The sequence below is a fragment of the Theropithecus gelada genome, chromosome 16 (genome assembly GCF_003255815.1).
Source record: "Theropithecus gelada isolate Dixy chromosome 16, Tgel_1.0, whole genome shotgun sequence".
Taxonomy (NCBI): domain Eukaryota; kingdom Metazoa; phylum Chordata; class Mammalia; order Primates; family Cercopithecidae; genus Theropithecus; species Theropithecus gelada.
In genome coordinates, this window is record NC_037684.1 from 54,971,963 (window position 1) to 54,994,690 (window position 22,728).

Here is a 22,728-nt window from a genome sequence, read left to right on the forward strand (position 1 = left end):
AAAAAAAGAGGAGAGAACACAGAGGCACAGGAGAGAAGCTGCGTGAAGATGGGGGCGAAAACAGGCTCTGCAGGCCACAGCCCAGGCATGCCGAGGAGCACTGCAGCCGCTACACAGGCAAGGCACAGATGCTCCCTCGGAGCCTCTGGAAGGAAACCACCCTGGTGAAAGCCTCCGGAACCACGAGAGCAAATTTCTGTTGTTTCAGCAGCCGCAGGACACTGACCCGTCAAATCAACACTCCCACATGCGGCCACAGCTGAGAACCAAAGTCAAGGCAGGCCGCTGCGGAACCGCAGGTGGCATGGCCACTTTCTGTGCTTCATCTGAGCCCCTCCTGGCACACCTGTGGGCATTTCAGGGCAATACCTGTTTACTGAACAAGTGAGAATGCTGGCTCTTGGTTCGTTTTTTTTTTTTTTTTTTTTCCCCGAGACTGTTTCGCTCGTCAGCCAGGCTGGAGCGCAGTGGCGCGATCTAGGCTCACTGCAACCTCTGCCTCCTAGGTTTAAGCGATTCTCCTGCCTCAGCCTCCTGAGTAGCTGAGATTACAGGCAAAAGCCACCATGCCCATCTAATTTTTAGTAGAGACAGAGTTTCACCATGTTGGCCAGGCTGGTCTCGAACCCCGGACCTCGTGATCTGCCTGCCTCGGCCTCCCAAAGTGCTGGGATTACAGGCGTGAGCCACCTCACCCGGCCACAAGCTCATTTCTAACTCGAGGCCTGGCTCTTACGACCACACTCAGTTCACTGGCCTCATGCCGTCTGTGATGGACGTGGGGTCAGGGTGCCAGTGGCTCAGCAGGTTGAAGCTTGTGCTACAGCAAGAGGCCAGGTCTCAGTGGCACTGTGCATTCCATACGCCTCGGGGGCAGTCCAGCAGGTCTCTAGGAAGGAGGGCAGCCAACCCCAATAGCACCACTCCAGGACACACAACACTTGGCCACGTGCAGGCCCTGCTCACCCAGTCTGGGGACAGGTTTTTATATTTTTATTTCTTATTTAAGACGGAGTTTCATCTTGTTGCCCAGACTGGAGTGCAATAGCGTGATCTCGGCTCACTGCAACCTCCGCCTCCCGGGTTCAAGGGATTCTCCTGCCTCAGCCTCCCAAGTAGGTGGGATTACAGGCATGCGCCACCACACCCAGCTAATTTCGTATTTTTAGTAGAGACGGTTTCTCCATGTTGGTCAGGCTGGTCTCGAACTCCTAACTTCAGATGATCAGCCTGCCTTGGCCTACCAAAGTGCTGGGATTACAGGCATGAGCCACCATGCCTGGCCCCTGGAGACAGTTTTTTCAGAGGCCAGATGTCAACTTCCATCTCCGCATGCCTCAGTTTACCCATCATTGCATCTCAGCACAGAGCCCCATCATGTAGAGTTACTTCGGGTTATTCTGCCCGTGAGAAGAAACTATTGGCAGCGAAGCCATACTGCCCCCTGCCACCGCTCCCCAGCGCAGGTCAGCCGCGCCTCTGCCGTGCAGTCAACCGTTGGCTCTGTGGGTGGCCTGGAGCCAGGCCAGCACCTCTGCCAAGCCAGTGCCTTCACGGGCGCTGATTTCTGCCGTGGTGATGTTCTGCTTGGCACAAGCAATGATGTCTGGAAGCCTGATTAATGACTTCATCTCCTCCATGGCCATGTAACAGGGTAGGTCACTGGAGTGAAAGAAGTGGCCCATCAGAGTAGTGGCTGCCACACACCTGCCCCGGAACCCCAGCCGCACCACCTCCCTACCCAGCCATGCTCCTGGCTGTAGTCCCCGGGAGCCCCTGCCCCTGCTGTGCTGCCTCTCAGCTCAGGGACGTGTACATTTTATTGAAGAGTATCAGCACCGATGCTTCTGCGAGCTGTTCTGAAGAAAGGAGACCTAAGAGCTGCACACAGGATGCGGAGAGCTGGGTGGGGTCAGAGGCGTCCATCATGAACTGGGGAAAAAGAAACAGATGGCAGCAACGCCCTGCTGCCAAACTTCCTCCCCTGGGCCTCACAGACCTGGCACTGGGAGAGCAAAACTGCATTTTTTTGTTTGTTTGTTTTTGAGACGGAGCACCATCTCGGCTCACTGAAACCTCCGCCTCCTGTGTTCAAGTGATTCTCCTGCCTCAGCCTCCCCAGTAGCTGGGACTACAGACACCCGCCACCACGCCCGGCTAATTTTTTGTACTTTTAGTAGAGACGGGGTTTCACTATATTAGCCAGGATGGTCTCCATCTCCTGACCTCGTGATTTGCCCACCTCGGCCTCCCAAAGTGCTAGGATTATAGAGTAAGCCACTGCGGCCAGCCCAAAACAGCTTTAAACAAAGCTTTGGGAACAGGCAGAAGCAGAGGGAATCGAGTTTTATGAGGATGATCTGGTGACACTCGTCTGTCCTCATGTGGCCATCAGTTCTCCATACTGGAATCTGGGGCACAGGCCTTGTTAAATTGGGACCAACCAGAGGCACGTATAACTCCAACATAAACACAGGCGTACCAGGGAGCGACACAGAGGGTTAAGTCTGTTCTCTGCGGAGCAGCAGCCCTGCCCTCAGCAAGGCCTCTGTGAACTCCTACCCGGGCCCGGGAGCGCAAGCACCAGAAACCAGACGTGGTGCCCAGCAGGAAACAACACTACCGTAGGACCTGTTTCCATGACCAGTATAGTCACTAAGTAACCCAAACCCCGTTCTACACACAGCAAGGCTGGGGACTGGACATCACACAAATGTAGACACAGGTCCCTAAAGAAAGCCCATATAGGATTACGACCTACCAGGAGAGAACGGCAGTTTCCATAGTAACTGGACCAGATGGGGCCCATGCACCCCCCCAGCTCCCGGATGGTGATCTTTCTCTGTGCCACGATGTCAGTAAGATTGGTGCCCACCTATAGGAAAAACCACGATGCAGACAATACAAGCGCTGTACCGTTGTGAAGTCCTGAAGAGCACCGTGCCCACACCTAACGCGGTGGCCTGAACCCCGCAGACCCATTCTCCAAGGGCTCAGTTCCTAAAGCAGTAACGGCGAGCAGGGACCGACGCCCATCAGTAGTTGCATTCGCTGTGGGGGTGACCAGCCACAGGAACCCGTTGCGAGGGGAGAGGAAGTGCCCGTGGAGGGCGGCAGGCCCCCGCATCCCGCGCCAGGTATCCTCAGCTCGGGCCTCCCCCACGCTCCCGAAGGCTGGCCTTAAGACCTGACCCGCTGCGCCTCGGCGTGCACTTAGAGAAGCCCGGAGCTCTTCCAAGCGCAGAGCGGACCCCGCGCAACTCCACCCGCGGGAGCGGACACCTACCGTGGGCCGTGTCGGGGGCGGCTCCCCCAGGTCGCCCTTCCCATCCCGGGAGCTCACCTGTACAGAGCGGTCAAGGATCCGAGCAGTTAAGGGGTGAGTACCCGCCCCCGTCCGGTGACCCCTGCACCCCGGTCCCGTCCCCGCGCGGAAGGATATCCTGCAGCCGTTTCACCAGCAGCGTCTTCCCGACGCCCGTGGCCCCCAGCAGGAGACACATTCCGTGCTTCGCTCCACCCGGCACCCGTAGCTCGGCCCGCGGAGCAAGGCCCGCCCACCGCCCACTCTCATTGGATAGTTCGCACCCCCGGACTACTCATTGGTTCTTAGGGATCAGGTTCCAAGGGTGAGCCCAATTAGCGGGCAGCGTTAGCGGGAGAGCGGAAGACTCCGCCTCCTCGCGGCTCTAGGAACGCCGCGGTGACGCGCGCGTGCGCGCACTGGAGGGAAAAGGCGGAAGCGGAAGTCGGGGGGCGCGCCAGCTGGGATCAGGGGAGCGCCCGCGGCGACGGCTCTGTGCTGGAGGTCGCCATGGGGAGAGGTAGCGGCACTTTCGAGCGTCTTCTAGGTAACGCATCCCCACCCGACGGCCCGACCATTGTCAGCCCGTAGCCCCCGCCCGGCGCTGAGTCAGCGCGGCCCCGAGGGCCCGAGGGGCGCGGACCGGCCGCCCTACCCGCCTGTCCCCGGCCCACTGTCCTCCTGGGCGCGGAGAGGCCGATCGTGGACCCTCGGCGCAACCGTGGGGTCTGCGTCCGTCGGGCGTTGGCGAACCTGGGCTCTGTGAGGGTCCGCGCAGGGCGCCGGGGGCGCTCGGCGTTCTCGCTCCTTTGCGGGCCCGGACATTTGGCCGATTTCCCCTTGACCGACGAGCACCCGGCCGAGTGGGCCACAAGGCCTGAGTCGTGAAAGTGGGTGACTCAGTCGGATGTTAGGCTCGCACTTGGGCTTCTGACCCAAAACATTGGGTCTCGAATGGTAGAGCCAGCAGTGTCCTCTCTGGGACCTTCGAGCTCTCTTGGGGCCTACAAGTCCCAGACCCACCTTTTGTTCCCACACTGGCTTCGGGAAGCGCCTAATGGTTTAGGAAGGCGTTTTCTCACGTTTTTGGAGGTTAAAGCTAATCCTATCTGAGCCTCCTGGAGTTGACACGTTTTAGGAGGGAAAAGGAATGTTGATGTGCACGTGCCCTGTAGGGAAAATGAGTCTTGTGTTTCAGGGTAGGCGCTTGGGTGCTCGGATGGGCTGCCCCAAGCCTGCCTTTTTTTAAGTATGGTTTTCAAGGAGACTTCAAATGAGACACCTTCCTTGCCCAGGGAACCTGCAAGCAGACTGAGTATCTCAGCCACACAGGTAGTTCAGTGCTTCAGGGATAAATCCAGAGGTTAACTACTGAATCAGTATAGAAAGTGGACGTGGCTTGGTTTGTTAGATCGTTTCTGTACCCGGGGAAGGCGGTGTGGGCAGAGCTGGAGCTGCTCCTCAGAGGGACCAGTTGTTGGAGACAGCAGTGACGTGGTATGATGACAGGTATTAGCTGGCTAGTCTTCCTTGAAGCGCCGTTCTGCCCTTATTCCCAAAGCACTTGGAGCGAGGGGCCTGGAGTCTACACTGCAGGCTTCTCTAGCTCTTGCCCAAGCTAAGATCCCATTGAAATGGGGAGCATCTGGGCAAATGGCGACTCCAAGGGACGGGTGATAGAGTTCTTTGTTGAGAAGCAGCTGAGCCTGATGTTTAAGAGTGAATCAGTCTCTGTCTCTGGTGAGCTGTGTGACTCACGGCAGTGCCCTCGCCTCTCTGCTGAGTGTCTTTACCTCGCTCACAGGTTGTGGGAGGGCTTGGACCAGCACCTGGTGTGCTGTTCTCACGCTGTTTGCTGTTTCCTTGAGAGTGATGGCACTTCCCTTCCCATCAGCATGCTCAGGAGGATTCTCTCGTGGTTTTTCATGTGGTCCAAATGTCTAAAGGGGAAGTAGGGAGTCCAGCAGGATGACCCCCCTTCTCATGGCATTTTCTCACTCAGACAAGGCGACCAGCCAGCTCCTGCTAGAGACGGATTGGGAGTCCATTCTGCAGATCTGCGACCTGATCCGCCAAGGGGACACGCAGTGAGTTCGCGGGGCCTGTGTCGTGAAGCAGGGGAGCGGCCGTGCACTAAGCTGGGCTTGCTTGGTTCCCGTTGATTCTCCACAATGTAGCTGACCATGTTAGGTTGTTTTGTAGAGAACTGCATGGTCTACGTGCTAGGATTTTTTGACGTCTTGGACAATTAAGGGATTTTCTCTGCACAGCTTGCAGATGACCTGGTTATGTTTGTATTTGCTTTGGGGTTCTCAAAGACTTAAGACGGTAGACAGACTTTTTTTTTTTTTTTTTTTGAGACAGGGCCTTGCTTTGTCACCCAGGCTGAAGTGCAGTGGCATGATCTCAGCTCACTGCAGCCCCTGCCTCCCAAGCTCAAGCGATCCTCCCACCTCAGCCTCCCGAGTAGGTGGGACTACAGGCGTTCACCATCACGCCTGGCTAATTTTTTGTATTTTGGTAGAGATGGGTTTTTGCCATAATGCACAGGCTGGTCTCAGACTCTTAGGCTCAAGCAGTCCTGCTGCCTTGGCCTCCCAAAGCACTGGGATTACAGGCGTGAGCCGCTGCACCTGGCAGCAGATGAACTTTTCTCATCTTGATTGCTGAGACTATTTTCTTCCCCTTTCTCTCTGCTTTTACCAACATCATTTCCCTTTCAGAGCAAAATATGCTGTGAATTCCATCAAGAAGAAAGTCAATGACAAGAACCCACACGTGGCCTTGTATGCCCTGGAGGTAAGTAGACTGCCTTGCCTCAGTGGCCCCCAGGATCCCTACCCCTCACCCCTCACCCCCCACTAGTCAGGACAGCATGAGAAGAGTTTGCCCTGTGGCCTTGCCCACCTTCCTGGGCATACATCAAGCAGGAGAGCTACCACTCATCCTTGAGTGCCTGTGTGAACAGTGCCACCTAGGAGGGGTCACGCTGAGGGACAGATGGGAGATGGGGGAGGGAGTGAGCACCACTTCTTCAGCCGGTCCTGCGTGAGTAAACACTAAACACCAGAAGGCAGATCTTGTCGCTGTGCTTGGTAGTGAGACTTGGCATCACAGGGAGCGGTGCCGTGCAGGCCACTGAGTCTCAGATGCTGCTGCTTGGGGTTCCCCACCGGCCCAGTGGCCTGTCGGGCCTGTTGAAGGGCTCTGCTGTCCCACAGGGAGGTGGGTCCGTCGAGGAGGACGAGGGGCCCCTGCCCTGATCACTGGCCCCACCCTTCCCTTCCTCGGCATCTGCAGGTCATGGAGTCTGTGGTGAAGAACTGTGGCCAGACAGTTCATGACGAGGTGGCCAACAAGCAGACCATGGAGGAGCTGAAGGACCTGCTGAAGGTGGGTGAGACGGGGGCAAGTGGGTGATCACCCAGGCTGGCACCTTTGCTTCTCCGGGTGTTTACCGGGCACCGATGACAGAACAGCACCAGGTGTGGCAGAAAATGTGCAGGTGCGGATCGGTGGTCCCTGCACTGCACAAGCTCGCACTCACAACTGGGAGGCCAGGGTTTAGCAGGAGCCGGCCTGGGGTGCTGTGTCTGGAGCACCGAGGTGACAGCAACCCTGAGGCCTGGGGGAAGCTTCCGGGAGGCAGGGCTGGGGCACCTGCTGTCCTCAGGAAGGTGAATAGATGCTGCTGGGTGGGCAGGGCAGTCGCTGGCTATCCTGTGTGAGTGGCTGTGGTCTGGAGGGCAGGCTGGCCACATCCCACAGGCCAGCCTGGGAGGGCTCTGAGTGGCGGCTTTTAAGATCGGATGTGTCTGGCGGGGGTAGGAGCTGTTTTGGAGAGTGGGGGCTTCATGCTTTCCTGGGCGGAGGAGGAAAAGCCCTCCAGATCCCCAGGAGATTGTGCCGGGGACACTTGCCGGGATTGTGATGTGGACTGTGATGCAGCGGGGGTGGTGCCGCCGGTGTCAGGGAGAAAGGGTGTCCCGTGTGGTCAGGCTGATCCCCCTCTGTCCCGACCTGTGGGCCGGGCCTGTGTCTCATAGGGGACTCCCTGGACCCACACAGCTGAGAACCTGCCCGGGGATCCCAGTGAACAGCCAGGCCTCCCAAAGCCCTCACTGGCCACCTTGGCTGGCTTCCTGTCCCGTCCTGTCCTGGCTGAGAGGCAGAAGGTGCCAGAGTCCGGCCCTGCCTGACCCTGGTGCCCCCGAGCTCCTTCAGTCAGGCTGCAGATCCTGAGCTGGTTCACTCCTCTATGGGGTGGGGCAGAGCTGTGGAGGGAAGGCGCCGCTGAGGATGCCGAGAGGTTCTGGAAAGGAGCTCAGGCCGCGGTGCAGGTGCCCCAGAGCTTCCTTGAAGCAGCCTCTGATCGCACGCCATTCTGCACGTCACACTGGGACGGCGTCCTTGAGAGGGCCTTAGGTGCAAGGCCAGGGTGCGCTTTAATCTGGGGGAAGGGTGGCTGCAGGGGGCTCGGAGCCCGGTCTGAACTTGGGGGCGTTTCTGGAGCAGTTGCCCCCTGGCGTCTCCCCGGCTGTGACTGGAAGGAGGGGCATAGCCGGAGTCCCGCAGTGCCCCTGTGTTCTCAGCCCCAGCACCATGCTGCCACCGTCAGGCCTGCTGGGCCCTGCCTGTTGGAGCCTGACGGGAACCGGGGATCCTGGGCTGGGCGGGTCCCAGGGGGAAAGGGAGAGACAGATGGTCAGGAGCACAGAGACGCGGTATTGTTTGACTCCAGTGAGCCTCCTGGTTTTTGGCAGTGGTTAGAGAAGAGCCATAGTCTCGAGCAAGTAGAAGCAGGCATGAGGTTTGAAGTCAGGGTCTGGGAACAGGTTGGTGCATGGCCCCCACGCCCCGCTCGGGGGGCCCTCCCTGGCCTCTGTGTCAGCCCCGTCTCCTCAGAGGCTGAGGTCTGCCAGCTGCTTCCTCACACCGAGGCCTCTGGCGCCTGGAGTCTCCTGCGACCCTCACCCCCTCCTCCCTGCCTGCAGAGACAAGTGGAGGTAAACGTCCGTAACAAGATCCTGTACCTGATCCAGGCCTGGGCGCATGCCTTCCGGAATGAGCCTAAGTACAAGGTGGTCCAGGACACCTACCAGATCATGAAGGTGGAGGGTGAGTCAGGACCGAGGTTGGGACCAGGCCAAGGCTTGGAACTGTTGGACAGTCAGGCCCAACGGGCACAGTGGCGAGGAGCCTGGGAAGATGGGCTGCTCCCCGTGGTGGGAGGGAAGAGGGCTGTGGTCTGGAGCCAGGGAAGAAAAACCGTGTGTGTGAGGGCGGGCTCAGACCGGCTGCTGCCTTTCTGGACCCATGACCCACGGGCAGAGGCAGGCAGTGATGTTAGACAGCACGCAGGTGGAAAGGCAGCGGACAGTCTGTTTCAGAGGGGCAGGACTCCTGGGGCCGGGTTGGCTGTGCTGTCAGGGAATGCCTCTGGAAGAGCTGTCCCGAGTGTCGAGACTAGAGCAGAAGTCAGAGCTGGCATGAGCGGGCAGACAGCACGCGTGGGCGGACACTCAGGGTTGAGGCCCCGGGGCAGAAAGGTGGCCAGGTGCCCAGAGGAGAGCGCGGCCGGGCCTGCACAGCGACGGGCTCCAGGCTGTGGGCTGGAGCTCAGCGTTGCTCTCGGCGCAGCAGGAGGCCTCTGGTGGTTTTGTCTCGGCTGTGGTGGCCAAGGTGTGTTTCTCGGGGGTCCCTCGGGGCTGTTGTGGCCGTGGAGAACTGGGGATTGTGCAGAGAGAGGTGGGGGTTTCAGGATGCATTTGGAGGTCTTGGCTGGTGCTCGGGGCCCGCTCAGTGAGAGAGAGGTGGGCATGGCTGCTCCTGTCCGTGCAGGCCCTGTGTGGCCCTGAGCTCTGCTGAAGACGAGGCCGGGAGTGTGGGGAATGGGGTGGGCTCCAGGGCTGGTGTGTCCCCTCTGCAGGAGTTGGACGCTTGCCCTGTGGCTGCAGGGTGGGCAGGACCAGTGTGGACAACGCAGGGGGCGCTGCACGAGCTGTCTTGGGCTCTCAACTTTGGGGTAGTGGACGCTGGTGGTCTGTGCTCATGTCTCCTTCCTGGGGTGGGAGCTTTCCTGGATTTTCTCTGGGGTCTTGTGTCTCAAGAATAGCTCGAGGCCGGCCGGGCGTGGTGGCTCACGCCTGTAATCCCAGAACTTTGGGAGGCAGAGGCGGGCGGATCACTTGAGGTCAGGAGATCGAGACCAGCCTGGCCAACATGGTGAAACGCCGTCTCTACTAAAAATACAAAAATTAACCAGGCGTGGTGGTGGGCACCTGTAGTCTCAGCTACTCAGGAGGCTGAGGCAGGAGAATTTCTCTTTTTTTTTTTCCGAGACGGAGTCTCGCTCTGTCACCCAGGCTGGAGTGTGTGCAGTGGCACGATCTTGGCTCGCTGCAAGCTCCGCCTCCCGGGTTCACGCCATTCTTGGCAGGAGAATTTCTTGAACCCAGGAAGCGGAACTTGCAGTGAGCCGAGATCGCGCCACTGCACTCCAGCCTGGGCGACAGAGCGAGACTTTGTCTCAGAAAAAAAAGATTAGCTCGAGGCCTTGTCCTCAGGAACAGTGGGAGCCCTGGCCAGAGAGCAGAGGGTAAGGGAGCCACTCAGCAGGCGGGGCCGCGCAGGGGCCTGATGCCCTGATGGGGTGGGAGCGGTGTCTCAGGACGGGGCAGCAGTGCCTGGCTCTCGTGTGCCGCCACAGCAAGGACGGAGGCTCCGTGGAGACACCAGCCTTGCGGGCAGGAGGCTGTCTCGGTGCCCCCAGACGCCCTCACTTGGGTGCACAGTCACTGCTATGTCACAGCTGCCAGGAGTGAGGAAGGGGCTTCGGGAGGTCTTGCAGGCCAGGCAGGAGCAGACGGTGACTATGCCTCCTCTCTCCAGGACACGTCTTCCCGGAATTCAAAGAGAGCGATGCCATGTTTGCTGCCGAGAGAGTGAGTGTGGGCGGCCGCCGGGGGTCCTAGAGTTGGGCTGCTCAGGAAGCGTGAAGTGGGGAGCGCTGGGAGTCCGGCTTGCTTGGACCCGGGTTGGTGGCTGAGCTCCCGTCTGTCTAGGAGCTGAGGATGCCTGTGTGTCCTGGGCCGAGGCGTAGCAGCCGTCTCTGGAGGGCGAGGTGGAGACGTGGCTCGAGGGCCTTTAGAGTGGCTGGGGGGCTCAGGAAAGAAAAACAAGCACCTTTGATGAGGAAGTCCCTTCCTCAGGCCTCGGCAGCTTCACCCCAGGCCACGCCTCCGGGAAGGGTGGCCCGGGGCATTGCTCTCGCTCGTGCTAGGATCCTCTTTGGGTCCGTTCCCTTCTTTGGGGCAGGGGACTCTGTGCCTCTGGAGCTGGTGGGGAGGGGAGCGTGTGGTCCTGACTGCCTCCCCTCCTCAGGCTCCAGACTGGGTGGACGCTGAGGAATGCCACCGCTGCAGGGTGCAGTTCGGGGTGATGACCCGTAAGGTGAGTTCCCACCTGGGGGGCTCTGTCTACAGCCCCGGCCAGACACCAGGTCCCCTGCCGTGTGCAAGGCCACCGTCCCGGCTGGGCCTTTCCTTCCTGGTGGGTGATTCAGGAGGCGAGTGCAGCTCGCATGGGTGGCAGTGGGGCATCAGGAGGGGACAGTGAGGCCCACATGAGGGCCTGATGCCGCTGTCTGGGCCGGGCCCAGCCTCACTCTGGAATTATAATGTCTTAAAACAAGGACGACAGGCCTTGCCACAGTCACTCTCCTGCTTGCCAGGGCCATGTGGTCCCCTTCTCTGTGTGGCGTAGCCCATCTGGATTCTGACCCCTCGAGCCATCTTCACACCAAAGCCCCCTCCAGGATGGCAACCGGGAATGCTTGGGGTTTGGGGTGTCAGCAGCTTCCAGCACCCACTGCACTCACAAAAGCTCTTGTTTTGTCAGCACAATTGATATATATTTTGTTTTTGCTTTTCTTTTTAACTTATATTTCCCCAAAACGGTGGCTAGTGTTGAGATTCCTGGGAGCATGTCCAGGTTCCTTGGCCTTAGTGTCCTCCCAGGCGCTGTTCTGCTTGTCCCCTGCCTTCCCCCACCCGTGAGGCTCAGCTTCAGCGTTGTACGGAGCGGTTCTGGGCCGGGTGGCACATCAGGGTCCCCAGTGCCTGTGACCAGCCCCCCGTCTTGCAGCACCACTGCCGGGCGTGTGGCCAGATCTTCTGTGGAAAGTGTTCCTCCAAGTACTCCACCATCCCCAAGTTCGGCATTGAGAAGGAGGTGCGCGTGTGTGAGCCCTGCTACGAGCAGCTGAACAGGTGAGTCCCCGCCCCTGCTTGGGCTGCAGGCAGGGCAGGATCTCCGGGCTGGCCTCCCTGTCCCTCTTGGCCATGGTGCCCGAGGCCTGCAGACCCCAGAGGGCCCTCACAGCACAGCAGCTGGAAGGTCAAGGGAAACCCAGGGCGGCCGCATGCCCTCAGACCCTGCCCCACACTAAGGCAGGTGGGTGTGCGAGACTGGGCGCTGCGGCTCCAGGGACCAAGGCTGCCCCGACAGACCTGTTGCTTGGGTTCAGGTTTGGATTCGTTTGCATTTCAACGTTTGGAATAAAACTTACAGAAAAGTTGGAAGAGTAGCACAGAGAAACTGTGGGGCCGTGGCCGGTGCCACAGCAGTCGGTGTTTTGCCGCAGAGTTTGCTCTGCCTCCCCTCTCCTGCGTGTGCGCGTGTTCACACAGGTTTTTTGTTTTTTTGTTTTTTTGGTTTTTTTTTTGAGACGGAGTCTCGCTCTGTCACCCAGGCTGGAGTGCAGTGGCGCAATCTGGGCTCACTGCAAGCTCCGCCTCCCGGGTTCACGTCATTCTCCTGCCTCAGCCTCCCGAGTAGCTGGGACTACAGGCGCCCGCCACTGCGCCCGGCTAGTTTTTTGTATTCTTTTTAGTAGAGACGGGGTTTCACCGGGTTAGCCAGGATGGTCTCAATCTCCTGACATTGTGATCCACCCGTCTCGGCCTCCCAAAGTGCTGGGATTACAGGCTTGAGCCACCGCGCCCGGCCTTTCACACAGGTTTTATCCTGAATTTGCATGAGTGCAGACGTCATGCCCCTTGGCACCCAGATCTTCGTGTGGCGGTCCCTGAGAGGGACAGTGCTCTCGTGGCCACAGTGGTTGCTCAGGACTGTGCTGCCCCCAGCATTGGCTTCTGCTCTGTGGTCCACGTTCCATTTCTGCCGTGGTCCCAGCAGCATCGCTGTGGGTCTGGCCTGGGTCGCGTGTGTTTTTTGTGTGGGCTGCGCTCCCTCCTTAGTTCCCTTTTTCTGGACCATGTCATTACCTCCCTGTGTCGTGCTGTGGACATTTCTGGAAAGTCAGGCCGTGGGCCCTCGGCCCTCTGTTCAGGTCTGAGGCTTCCGCCTGCTTAGGTTCGGGAAGCCCAGGAGTGAGGCCACGCCCTCCTCAGGACGTCCCTTCCCAGGCGGCCATGTCTGGTGATGGGCTGCTGCTGCCCGAGAACTTCCTTTTCTTCCTGTAACTAAGAAGAACTGGGCCGGGCGCGGTGGCTCACGCCTGTAATCCCAGCACTTTGGGAGGCTGAGGCAGGTGGATCACAAGGTCAGGAGATTGAGACCATCCTCGCTAACACGGTGAAACCCCATCTCTACTAAAAATACAAAAAAAATTAGCCGGGCGTGGTGGCGAGCACTTTTAGTCCCAGCTCCTCGGGAGGCTGAGGCAGGAGAATGGCGTAAACCCGGGAGGCGGAGCTTGCAGTGAGCTGAGATCGTGCCACTGCGCTCCAGCCTGGGTGACAGAGCGAGACTCCGTCTCAAAAAAAAAAAAAAAAAAGAAAGAAAGAACTTGCCTTGAGCCACATCAGTGTCCCGTCCGTCACAGCCACTGCGCATATGCGTGAGTCTGCTGCGACCCAGTGGCTCCATGGCAGGGTATCCCAACGCCACTGCTGCCTTCACATACACACACACTGGCTGGTGTGTCCCTGCCCGGGGGCTGTGTGGGTCTGCCTCACGCGGACTTTTCTTTTAGAAGAGAGCCCCAGGCCGGCCAGGCACGGTGGCTCACGCCCGTAATCCCAGCACTCTGGGAGGCCGAGGTGGGCAGATCATGAGACCAAGAGATCAAAACCATCCTGGCCAACGTGGTGAAATCCTGTCTCTACTTAAAATACAAAAATTAGTTGGGTGTGGTGGCGGGCGCCTGTAGTCCCAGCTACTCCGGAGGCTGAGGCAGGAGAATTGCTTGAACTCAGGAGGTGGAGGTTGCAGTGAGCCGAGATCGCGCCACTGCGCTCCAGCCTGGGCGACGGAGCAAGACTACCTCAAAAAGCAAAAGAAAAAAGAAAAGAGCCCTAGATCGAAGGTCAGCATGCGTGGTTTGAAATTGCGACCATGCTGTGAGCCTGTGGCCCCTGGACTGCCTGGGGTGCCCCAGAAGAGCTTACTGGGCATGACACGTGCTGCCCTGTCTGCCCCTTCTTGGGTGGGGCCCATCCCACAGTGGCAGTGCTGTGTTTGGTTTCCCGAGTGCCATAGGAAGGTCTTCGCAGGCCTGGCTGGTGTCCTGAATGTCCATTTTCAGGAGAGGAACTGGGGCTTACCCTGAGGGACTCCCCCAAGCCCTTGTGGCTGGTGTGATGCCCTCGAGTCCTGCCCTGCTCTGCTCTAGCGTGTGGCCATTGGGACACTGTGGCTGTTTGACCACTGTCATCGCTCTGTGGGGACACTTAGAGGAGCCCATGGAGTGCAGTTGAGAGTTTTGGCGGGGGCAGGGTGGCGTCAGCGCATGGTCACCTGCAGCATCCCTTGTGCCCACAGGAAAGCGGAAGGAAAGGCCACTTCCACCACTGAGCTGCCCCCCGAGTACCTGACCAGCCCCCTGTCTCAGCAGTCCCAGGTACTCAACCCTGTCCGTCCCGTGGGCACATCTTCCCCGGGGCCCCCCTCACCCTCCCCACTTGTCCTCAGCTGCCCCCCAAGAGGGATGAGACGGCCCTGCAGGAGGAGGAGGAGCTGCAGCTGGCCCTGGCGCTGTCACAGTCGGAGGCAGAGGAGAAGGAGAGGCTGGTAAGCCAGGTGGGGCGGGGCAGCCTCAGGAAGGGCCCAGCTGCCCTGGATGTGGTGCGGTGGGACCAGAGGGGCATCTTGTGCACCCAAGTGACGCCCCTCCTAATTCTGACTCAGAGACAGAAGTCCACATACACTTCGTACCCCAAGGCAGAGCCCACGCCCTCGGCCTCCTCTGCGCCCCCCGCCAGCAGCCTGTACTCTTCACCTGTGGTGAGTGGCCCTCGGGCTAGAGCTGCCTCTCCCGGAAAGCAGTAGGGCTGGCGGGGGATGCGGGTCCCCGGGCTTCCCAGAGAGGACAGCCCTAGCACACGGACAGACATCAGGGCAGAGCCCCAGGGCTCCAGGCCCCCGTTCCTCTGGGTCCCTGGTCTGGTCCTTGGGACTGAGGACATGGGACAGGCTGTGGGGAAGGCGCCTTGCTGGTGAGACCCCGTCTCTTCCACACCCTCCCGCCCCACAGGAACTGAAAGACTTGCTTTCTGGGGCATCCACATGGCCTCTCCCTGGCCTCAGCCCCGCTCTCAGTTGGGGGTGAAGAGGCCGCCTGTGTTGCAGGGGGTTGGGTCAGGGACAGCAGGTTGAGAAAGTAATTTTGTAGGTTCTGTGGAGTGGCCAGGCCGCTGCAGGCCCAGGGGCTCAGAACAGCTCTGCCCCGGTGAGCCACCCCTTCCCTTCTTCCCCTCCTTCCCAGGCTGTTGGCCGGGGCCGCACATGCAGGACCATGGGGGCTGTCCAGTGTCCACCTTGAGGCCCCAGGGCTGGCCTGGTGCTGCCCTGTTCCTCCCATAGCAAGGTTAGGAGTCTCATAGGACGGCAGTGCTGCCTGCCTCTGTGGAGTTCCAAGCATCTGGAAGAGGAGAAAAGATGGCCACTGAGATGCCAGGAACCAGAGGAGGGCACGGAGGGAGGGCCCAGGCTGCAGCTCCAGTCTCCAGGATCTGCCGCACTGGGGCCATCCCTGTCCCTGCCTGAGCAACTGTCCTGTCGCCTGTGACACTCAGATACCCCTTTCTCCCCAGAACTCGTCGGCGCCTCTGGCTGAGGACATCGACCCTGAGGTAAGGCCCGGTGTGAGGTGTGTCCTCTCGCGGTTTCTGGCCTTGGGAGTGACCCCCTTGTTGCCTGCAGCTCGCGCGGTATCTCAACCGGAACTACTGGGAGAAGAAGCAGGAGGAGGCTCGTAAGAGCCCCACGCCATCGGCGCCCGTGCCCCTGACGGAGCCGGCTGCACAGCCTGGGGAGGGGCACGCAGCCCCCGCCACCGTGGTGGAGGTAAGGGGCTGCTCCCGGCGTTCCTAGTGGCAGGGTCCCTTGGAAGGGGTGGATGTGGGACAGGTCGGAGGCCCCACTCATTCTCTCTCTTCCAGAACCCCCTCCCGGAGACAGACTCTCAGCCCATTCCTCCCTCTGGTGGCCCCTTTAGTGAGGTAAGCTGTGGCTCCCTCCATGGGCCAGGGCAAAATACGGCCTCCAGGCCCATAGCACCAGGCACATGGCACAGGTGCCTGCCCTAACCAGAGGGCTGTGCCAGAGCAAGGGTGTCTGCCCCAGCCCAGCCCCGGCCTGCCCTGCCCTTAGTGGCCTCTCCCAGTGGAAACTGCACCAGGCTGTGGTCCAGAGCTGGGGCCACTCTGTGGACCTAACATGGACCTGAGTATTCCAGAGCAGTCTAGAACCACCAGATGAGGCCTTGGCCTTACCTGGGGCTTCTGGGCTGGCTGGCTGTCAGAGCACAGGGCCTTGGAGAGGGAGGCAGCTGGCATGGGGCCCTGAGCCCGCTCCGTCCTGGGCAGGGCTTGCTGCTGGACAAGGGCCCCGCCTCCAGGGCCTCGCCTTCCTCGGCTGCAGAGGGGGTTGCTTCCGTAAGGAGCAGACGGACTGTGCTCCAGGCTTGCGTGCAGCCGGGCGCCTCCGTCCCAGGCCCCACTGGGGAGGCTGGCTGGGGCGTGGCCGCACTCATCCAGAACCCTGCTCTGCCTGCAGCCACCGTTCCACAACGGCGAGTCCGAGGAGAGCCACGAGCAGTTCCTGAAGGCGCTGCAGAACGCCGTCACCACCTTCGTGAACCGCATGAAGAGTAACCACATGCGGGGCCGCAGCATCACCAACGACTCGGCCGTGCTCTCGCTCTTCCAGTCCATCAACGGCATGCACCCGCAGCTGCTGGAGCTGCTCAACCAGCTGGACGAGCGCAGGCGTAGGTGCCCGTGCCTCGGGTCCTTGGCTGGGGGGCAGCGGGTGTTGTGAGTGCCGTCCTGGGCCAGGGCCTCCCCGGAGGATGCTGGGCTCTTGTGAGTCCTTCACTGGGGCTGTGGCCTCCTCCAGAGGGTCTCAGTGGGAGGTGGTCTCAGTGATGACCATGCCGTGCCCTGCCCTGCCCAGAACCCTCTGCCTGCCTCCCCTAGAGCCCAGTGCCTTCAGAGCCCTCTGCAGAAGGTTGGGCACAGGGCAGCCTGTCTGCGTGTCTGTTCCACCCAGGAGCTTCTTGGCACTGTGCCGGAGCGGTCAGGGTTGCTCTGTCGTCTGCCCACAGTGTACTATGAGGGGCTGCAGGACAAGCTGGCACAGATCCGTGATGCCCGGGGGGCGCTGAGTGCCCTGCGCGAAGAGCACCGGGAGAAGCTTCGCCGGGCAGCCGAGGAGGCAGAGCGCCAGCGCCAGATCCAGCTGGCCCAGAAGCTGGAGATAATGCGGCAGAAGAAGCAGGTGCGGTGGCTGCCCAGCCATGGGCCGGGGCAGGCTGGGGAGCCCCCAGTGTAACCACCGCCTTTCTGCCGCACAGGAGTACCTGGAGGTGCAGAGGCAGCTGGCCATCCAGCGCCTGCAGGAGCAGGAGAAGGAGCGGCAGCTGCGGCTGGAGCAGCAGAAGCAGACGGTCCAGATGCGTGCGCAGATGCCTGCCTTCCCCCTGCCCTACGCCCAGGTAGGTGCCATCCTCTTGCCACCCAGCGGCTCGTGGGCTGAGGACCAGCTCTCACCAGTCTCCTTTGTCCCCAGCTCCAGGCTATGCCCGCGGCCGGAGGCGTGCTCTACCAGCCCTCGGGACCAGCCAGCTTCCCCAGCACCTTCAGCCCCGCTGGCTCGGTGGAGGGCTCCCCCATGCATGGCGTGTACATGAGCCAGCCGGCCCCTGCCGCGGGCCCCTACGCCAGCATGCCCGGCACCGCAGCTGGTAAGGACGAGTTGGGGCAGAGAGCACACTTTTTTCCCTCGTCTTTATTTTAAATGAATTTACAGAAAAGCAGTAAGAATGGCGCAAAGGGTTTTGCCAATTGCCCCGATGTGAATGTTATCCCTGCGTTCTCCCGTTTTCACGCAAATGCACTCACACAGGCTTTCCTGCTGGAGCCGTGTTTCAGTCCATGCATGGCAGGTGCTGCCCTCTCCCCTGAATGCGACAGCGAGCATTTCCTGAAACCAGCAGGACAATCGTCGTCTGTAGCAGGCTCAGCCCTCACGGACTGTCCCAGTGGTGTCCTGTAAACAGCACGCCCGCTGCCGCGTGGCATTCGGCCCTCCGTCCACTTGCCTTTAATCTAGAGTGTTTCCCAGTCAGCCTTTGTGTTTTGTGACATCGACTGTTCTAAGAGCACTGGTCTGTCATTCGGCAGACTGTCCTCAGCTTAGGTTTGTCTGGTGCCTCCATGCGGTGACCGTAAGGCTGTGCTTTTCCTCAGAGTGGCACAGAAGGTGACATGCGTCCTGTCAGTCCCGTTCTTGGCCATTCGGCTGAGACAGAGTCTGCCAGGGATTTTCACTGTGAAGTGACTGTCTTGCCCTTTGTAATCAGATGTCTCTTTGGGGAGGCTTTTCAAATACTCTGAGACTCCTCAACGTCTAGCATTGTTTTGCTAATGTTGCCTGTGTTTGCCAAATAGCGCTTTCTAATTCTGCTGCTGTTTTTCCACTGGCGGGAGGTGCTCTGCCCGCTCTCCTCCTTATTGTCAGTCACAGCAGCATGGAGATGTGTTTGTTTTTTCTTTCAAAGGTGACACTCCTCTGCCATCACTGTTTATTCTTAGAGTCTTGCTGTCACCCAGGCTGGAATGCAGTGCCAGGATCCTGGTTCACTGCAGCCTCCACCTCCTGGGCTCAAGCAATCCTCCCGCCTTAGCCTCTTGAGTAGCTGGGACTACAGGATTACGTCACCATGCCTGGCTAATTAAAAAAAAAAAAGGCCGGGCGTGGTGGCTCAAGCCTGTAATCCCAGCACTTTGGGAGGCCAAGATGGGCGGATCACGAGGTCAGGAGATAGAGACCATCCTGGCTAACATGGTGAAACCCCGTCTCTACTAAAAAATACAAAAAACTAGCCAGGCGAGGTGGCGGGCGCCTGTAGTTCCAGCTATTCGGGAGGCTGAGGCAGGAGAATGGCGTAAACCCGGGAGGCAGAGCTTGCAGTGAGCTGAGATCCAGCTACTGCACTCCAGCCTGGGTGACAAGCGAGACCCCATCTCAAAAAAAAAAAGGCTGGGCGTGGTGGCTCACGCCTGTTGTCCCAGCACATTGGGAGGCTGAGGCGGGTAGATCATGAGGTCAGGAGTTCAAGACCAGCCTGCCAAGAGGGTGAAACCTCGTCTCCACTAAACATACAAACATTAGGTGGGCATGGTGGCAGGTGCCTGTAATCCCAGCTATTCTGGAGGCAGAGGCAGAGAGTCAGTTGAAACCGGGAGGCAGAGGTTGCAGTGAGCTGAGATTATCCTCCGCACTCCAGCCTGAGCAACAGAAACTCTGTCTCAAAAAAAAAATGTAGAAATGAGGTCTTTCTGTGTTGCCCAAGCTGACCTCAAACTCCTGACCTCGAGTGATCCGCCCTTCTCGGCCTCCCAAAGTGCTAGGATTATAGGCATGAGCCACCATGTCCAGCCCCGTTACTTTGATGCTCAAAGTGTCCCAGGTGTGGCCATGGGAGGCGTCAGTGGCTCCCTGTTGCGTAGGGCCTTCAGTTTCAGATGCTTCCGAGTTTCTGTTGCTAGATACTCTGTGCTCGTCTTGTACATGCCCAGCCCTGGACCCAGCCAGTTCTTCAAGGAGCCCTAGTTCCCTTTCGTGGAGGGTGGTCTGGATCTTGGTTAGAAGCCAAGATCAATATTCTGGGTGTGCCCACAGCTCTAGGTTGTTAGCAGAGCTGGAAAGAGTGTGTATTTATCCAAGTGCACAGTCATGGGTGTGTCTGTGCATGTGTGAATACATGCATCTTTGTATATTATAAAAACCATGAGTGCAGCCAGGTGCAGTGGCTCATGCTTGTAATCCCAACACTGGGAGGCCGAGGCAGAGGTCAGGAGTTCAGGAGTTCAAGACCAGCCTGGCCAACATGGTGAAACCCCATCTCTACTAAAAATACAAAATTAGCCGGGCGTGGTGGTGCACACCTATAGTCCCAGCTACTTGGGAGGCTGAGACAGGAGAATCACTGGAACCTGGGAGGCGGAGGTTGCAGTGAGCCAAGATCATGCCATTGCCCTCCAGCCTGGGCAACAGAGCAAGACTCCGTCTCAAAAAAAAAAAAAAAAAATCCATGAGTTAATTCCAGTACTTGCAATTTTAATCCAATAGCACCGTTTTCTTTTGCATTGTTTTCAATATACTTACTTGCTCAGCCCTAGAATACACAAAAAGTGGTTTTAAGAATGCCAACCTGGCCTGCTGTGAAGACGATGCCTCGTAACTGGAGTGTAACATTTTTGTGTAGTTCCTGTCATTTGTAGCCTGAGGCCGTGGCGTCCAGATTCTGGGTTCAGAAGTTACTAGGATTCACTCTCCCATGCCATCAGTCAGACCATGTCACTTATTTCAAATACAGTTTGGTTCGTTTCTTCTGATTTTATTCCATTCTAGGATGTTCCTCCCATCCTTGTTGGTTTATTTTTTTTGAGACCAAGTCTTGCTCTGTCGCCCAGGCTGGAGTGCAATGGTGCTATCTCAGCTCACTGCAACCTCTGCCTCCCAGGTTCAAGCAGTTCTCCTGCATCAGCCTTCTGCATAGCTGGGATTACAGGCACCCGCCACCATGCCCAGCTAGTTTTTGTATTTTTATTAGAGACGGGGTTTTACTGTGTTAGACAGGCTGGTCTCGAACTCCTGCCCTCGTGATCTGCCCGCCTCGGGCCTCCCAAAGTGCTGGAAGTACAAGTGTGAGCCACCACGCCCGGCCTATGTTCCTTTTTTTAGAAACATGAAACCTGAACTTGGTTCCAGAAGTCACAACAAAAAGGAAAACTCCTGGTTGGGCGGTGGCTCATAATCCCAGCACTTTGGGAGGCCATGGCAGGCCAATCATCTGAGGTCAGGAGATCGACACCAGCCTGACAAACGTGGTGAAACCCCGTCTCTCCTAAAAATACAAAAACAGCCGGGTGTGGTGGTGCACGCCTGTTATTCCCAGCAGCTCGGGAGGCTGAGGCAGGAGAATTGCTTCAACCCAGGAGGCAGAGGTTGCAGTGAGCCAAGATCACGCCACTGCACTCCAGCTTGCACGACAGAGGGAGACTCTCAAAAAAAAAAAAAAAAGTAAAACTGAAGAGTAGGGCGTCCCTTACTCCCCTCCCCATTGCCCTGGCTGAACCATCTCCCCCGTCTTGTTTGTCACAGATCCCAGCATGGTGAGCGCCTACATGTACCCAGCAGGGGCCACTGGGGCGCAGGCGGCTCCCCAGGCCCAGGCCGGACCCACCGCCAGTCCCGCCTACTCGTCCTACCAGCCTACTCCCACAGCGGGCTACCAGGTATGCAGGAAGGCCTCTTCCCTCCTGCCAGGGCAGCCCCAGCGCCAGCCCCTTCTCCCACGGCACCCCTTCCCTCCGCAGAATGTGGCCTCCCAGGCCCCGCAGAGCCTCCCAACCATCTCTCAGCCTCCGCAGTCCAGCACCATGGGCTACATGGGGAGCCAGTCGGTCTCCATGGGCTACCAGCCTTACAACATGCAGGTACAGCGGCCTCCAGGCTCTGCTGGGGCTGGGGTGGGGGAGCAGTTGATGATGCTGAGGGTCCCTTGGTGAGGCTGGTGGGCACTGGGTGGGCTCCACTCCTTCTGCTCCTTGCCCTCCACTCTCTGGGCGCTCCTTGTGGTCACCTCTGGATTGCTGCAAGCCAGAAGCACCCCTGCCTGCCTGGTCACAGGGCCGCTTTCTCACATCTGGCATCCTCTCGCAACAGAATCTCATGACCACCCTCCCGAGCCAGGACGCGTCTCTGCCACCCCAGCAGCCCTACATCGCGGGGCAGCAGCCCATGTACCAGCAGGTGAGCCATTCCCAGGGCCTCACAGCAGCACCCACGGGGCAGCCTCAGCCTTCGTGGTTTAGCATGGGTCCTCTGGCCCCAGTGGGGATTGTCCTGTACGCCTGCTCACATGGGGAGACGCATACCCAAGGCCCCTTCTCAGCAGACAGAATGAGGACGCAAGTCTTAGGGCAGACACGCGTGTCCACAAATGTAGACAGAAAAACCGTTAATTTACTCGAAAGCCAAAGGCCATGTAAGCTGCACTCGGTGGACATGGATTAGCAGCTCTTGTGGGTCTGTGGCTCTGCTGGGACAAAAGCATTCCTCCCAGGGCCATTCCTGCTTTCCTCCTGCACAGATGGCACCCTCTGGCGGCCCCCCCCAGCAGCAGCCCCCCGTGGCCCAGCAGCCGCAGGCGCAGGGGCCGCCGGCACAGGGCAGCGAGGCCCAGCTCATCTCATTCGACTGACCCAGGCCGTGCTCACGTCCGGAGTAACACTACAGTTCACCCAAAACGCCTCGTCTCTAACTGCCATCATCCCGCCTCCCTGTCCTCTACTGCTGGTAGTGTCCCTTCTCTGCGAGTGAGGGGGGACTTTCACCCCAAGCCCACCTTCCTTCTTGTCCTCAGCCCGCTGCAGTCCCTGAGTTGGTCTCTGCTTTCTTTCCCCAAGGCTGGGCCACGGGGAGGGAAGGTGGGAGGGAAGGACCTTCTCCCAGGGGAAGCCCCCAGCCCAGCCCCGTGGATTATGGTCTGTGAGAAGTGGCAGGAATGGGGACCCTCACCCCCCCCGAGCAGCCTGTGCCCTCTGGCCCCACTGTGAGCTGGCTGTGGTGTCTGGGTGTGGCCTGGGGCTCCCTCTCCAGGGGACTCTCGGCAGCCACAGCCAAGGGTGGAGGCTTCAGGTCTCCAGCTTCTCTGCTTCTCAGCTGTCATCTCCAGTGCCCCAGAATGGTACAGCGATAATAAAATCTATTTCAGAAAGCATCAGCGTTTTTTTTTTTTTTACTAATTTTTTTGAGATGGAGTCTCACTCTGTCACCCAGGCTGGAGTGAGGTGGTGATCTCCACTCACTGCAAGCTCTGCCTCCCAGGTTCAAGCGATTCTTGAGCCTCAGCCTCCCAAGTAGCTGGGACTACAGGTGCACGCCATTAC

General features: G+C 59.0%; 2 protein-coding genes across 5 annotated transcripts; one reads left to right on the top strand and one right to left on the bottom strand.

Annotated features, from left to right (window-relative positions):
• Positions 1-956: 956 nt before the first annotated feature.
• On the bottom strand, positions 957-3,672 carry ARL16 (ADP ribosylation factor like GTPase 16). Of its 3 annotated transcripts, none has more exons than XM_025363797.1 (5): positions 3,443-3,672; positions 3,287-3,345; positions 2,762-2,875; positions 1,817-1,932; positions 957-1,662 (listed from the first exon to the last, which is right to left on the bottom strand). In XM_025363797.1, exons 1-5 carry the CDS (start codon positions 3,501-3,503, stop codon positions 1,491-1,493), a joined length of 522 nt encoding a protein of 173 aa, XP_025219582.1. In that variant the 5' UTR covers positions 3,504-3,672; the 3' UTR covers positions 957-1,490. The 3 variants fall into 3 exon arrangements, with proteins under 3 accessions (XP_025219582.1, XP_025219583.1, XP_025219584.1); XM_025363798.1 differs by having other exon boundaries at positions 1,817-2,424; XM_025363799.1 differs by having other exon boundaries at positions 3,344-3,463.
• Positions 3,673-3,685: 13 nt separating this feature from the next.
• On the top strand, positions 3,686-22,559 carry HGS (hepatocyte growth factor-regulated tyrosine kinase substrate). Of its 2 annotated transcripts, XM_025363791.1 has the most exons (22): positions 3,686-3,851; positions 5,307-5,391; positions 6,028-6,103; positions 6,605-6,697; positions 8,299-8,422; positions 10,196-10,248; positions 10,688-10,756; positions 11,450-11,574; positions 14,090-14,168; positions 14,240-14,338; positions 14,456-14,551; positions 15,361-15,399; positions 15,470-15,613; positions 15,709-15,768; positions 16,325-16,538; positions 16,875-17,047; positions 17,124-17,264; positions 17,339-17,513; positions 20,939-21,072; positions 21,154-21,273; positions 21,503-21,589; positions 21,930-22,559. In XM_025363791.1, the coding sequence occupies exons 1-22, from the start codon at positions 3,815-3,817 to the stop codon at positions 22,038-22,040; spliced, it is 2,334 nt and encodes a 777-aa protein (XP_025219576.1). In that variant the 5' UTR covers positions 3,686-3,814; the 3' UTR covers positions 22,041-22,559. The 2 variants fall into 2 exon arrangements, with proteins under 2 accessions (XP_025219576.1, XP_025219577.1); XM_025363792.1 differs by lacking the exons at positions 14,240-14,338; positions 14,456-14,551; positions 15,361-15,399.
• The last annotated feature ends 169 nt before the right edge of the window (positions 22,560-22,728 follow it).

Coding starts and splice junctions, on each gene's coding strand:
- ARL16 (XM_025363797.1), bottom strand. CDS start 3,503: ATGTGTCTCCTGCTGGGGGCCACGGGCGTCGGGAAGACGCTGCTGGTG. Junction 2,876..3,286: donor CGCCCCCGACACGGCCCACG/GTAGGTGTCCGC, acceptor TTTTTCCTATAG/GTGGGCACCAATCTTACTGA. Junction 1,663..1,816: donor CTGATACTCTTCAATAAAAT/GTACACGTCCCT, acceptor CTTTCACTCCAG/TGACCTACCCTGTTACATGG.
- HGS (XM_025363791.1), top strand. CDS start 3,815: ATGGGGAGAGGTAGCGGCACTTTCGAGCGTCTTCTAG. Junction 11,575..14,089: donor TGCTACGAGCAGCTGAACAG/GTGAGTCCCCGC, acceptor TTGTGCCCACAG/GAAAGCGGAAGGAAAGGCCA. Junction 17,514..20,938: donor CATGCCCGGCACCGCAGCTG/GTAAGGACGAGT, acceptor TGTTTGTCACAG/ATCCCAGCATGGTGAGCGCC.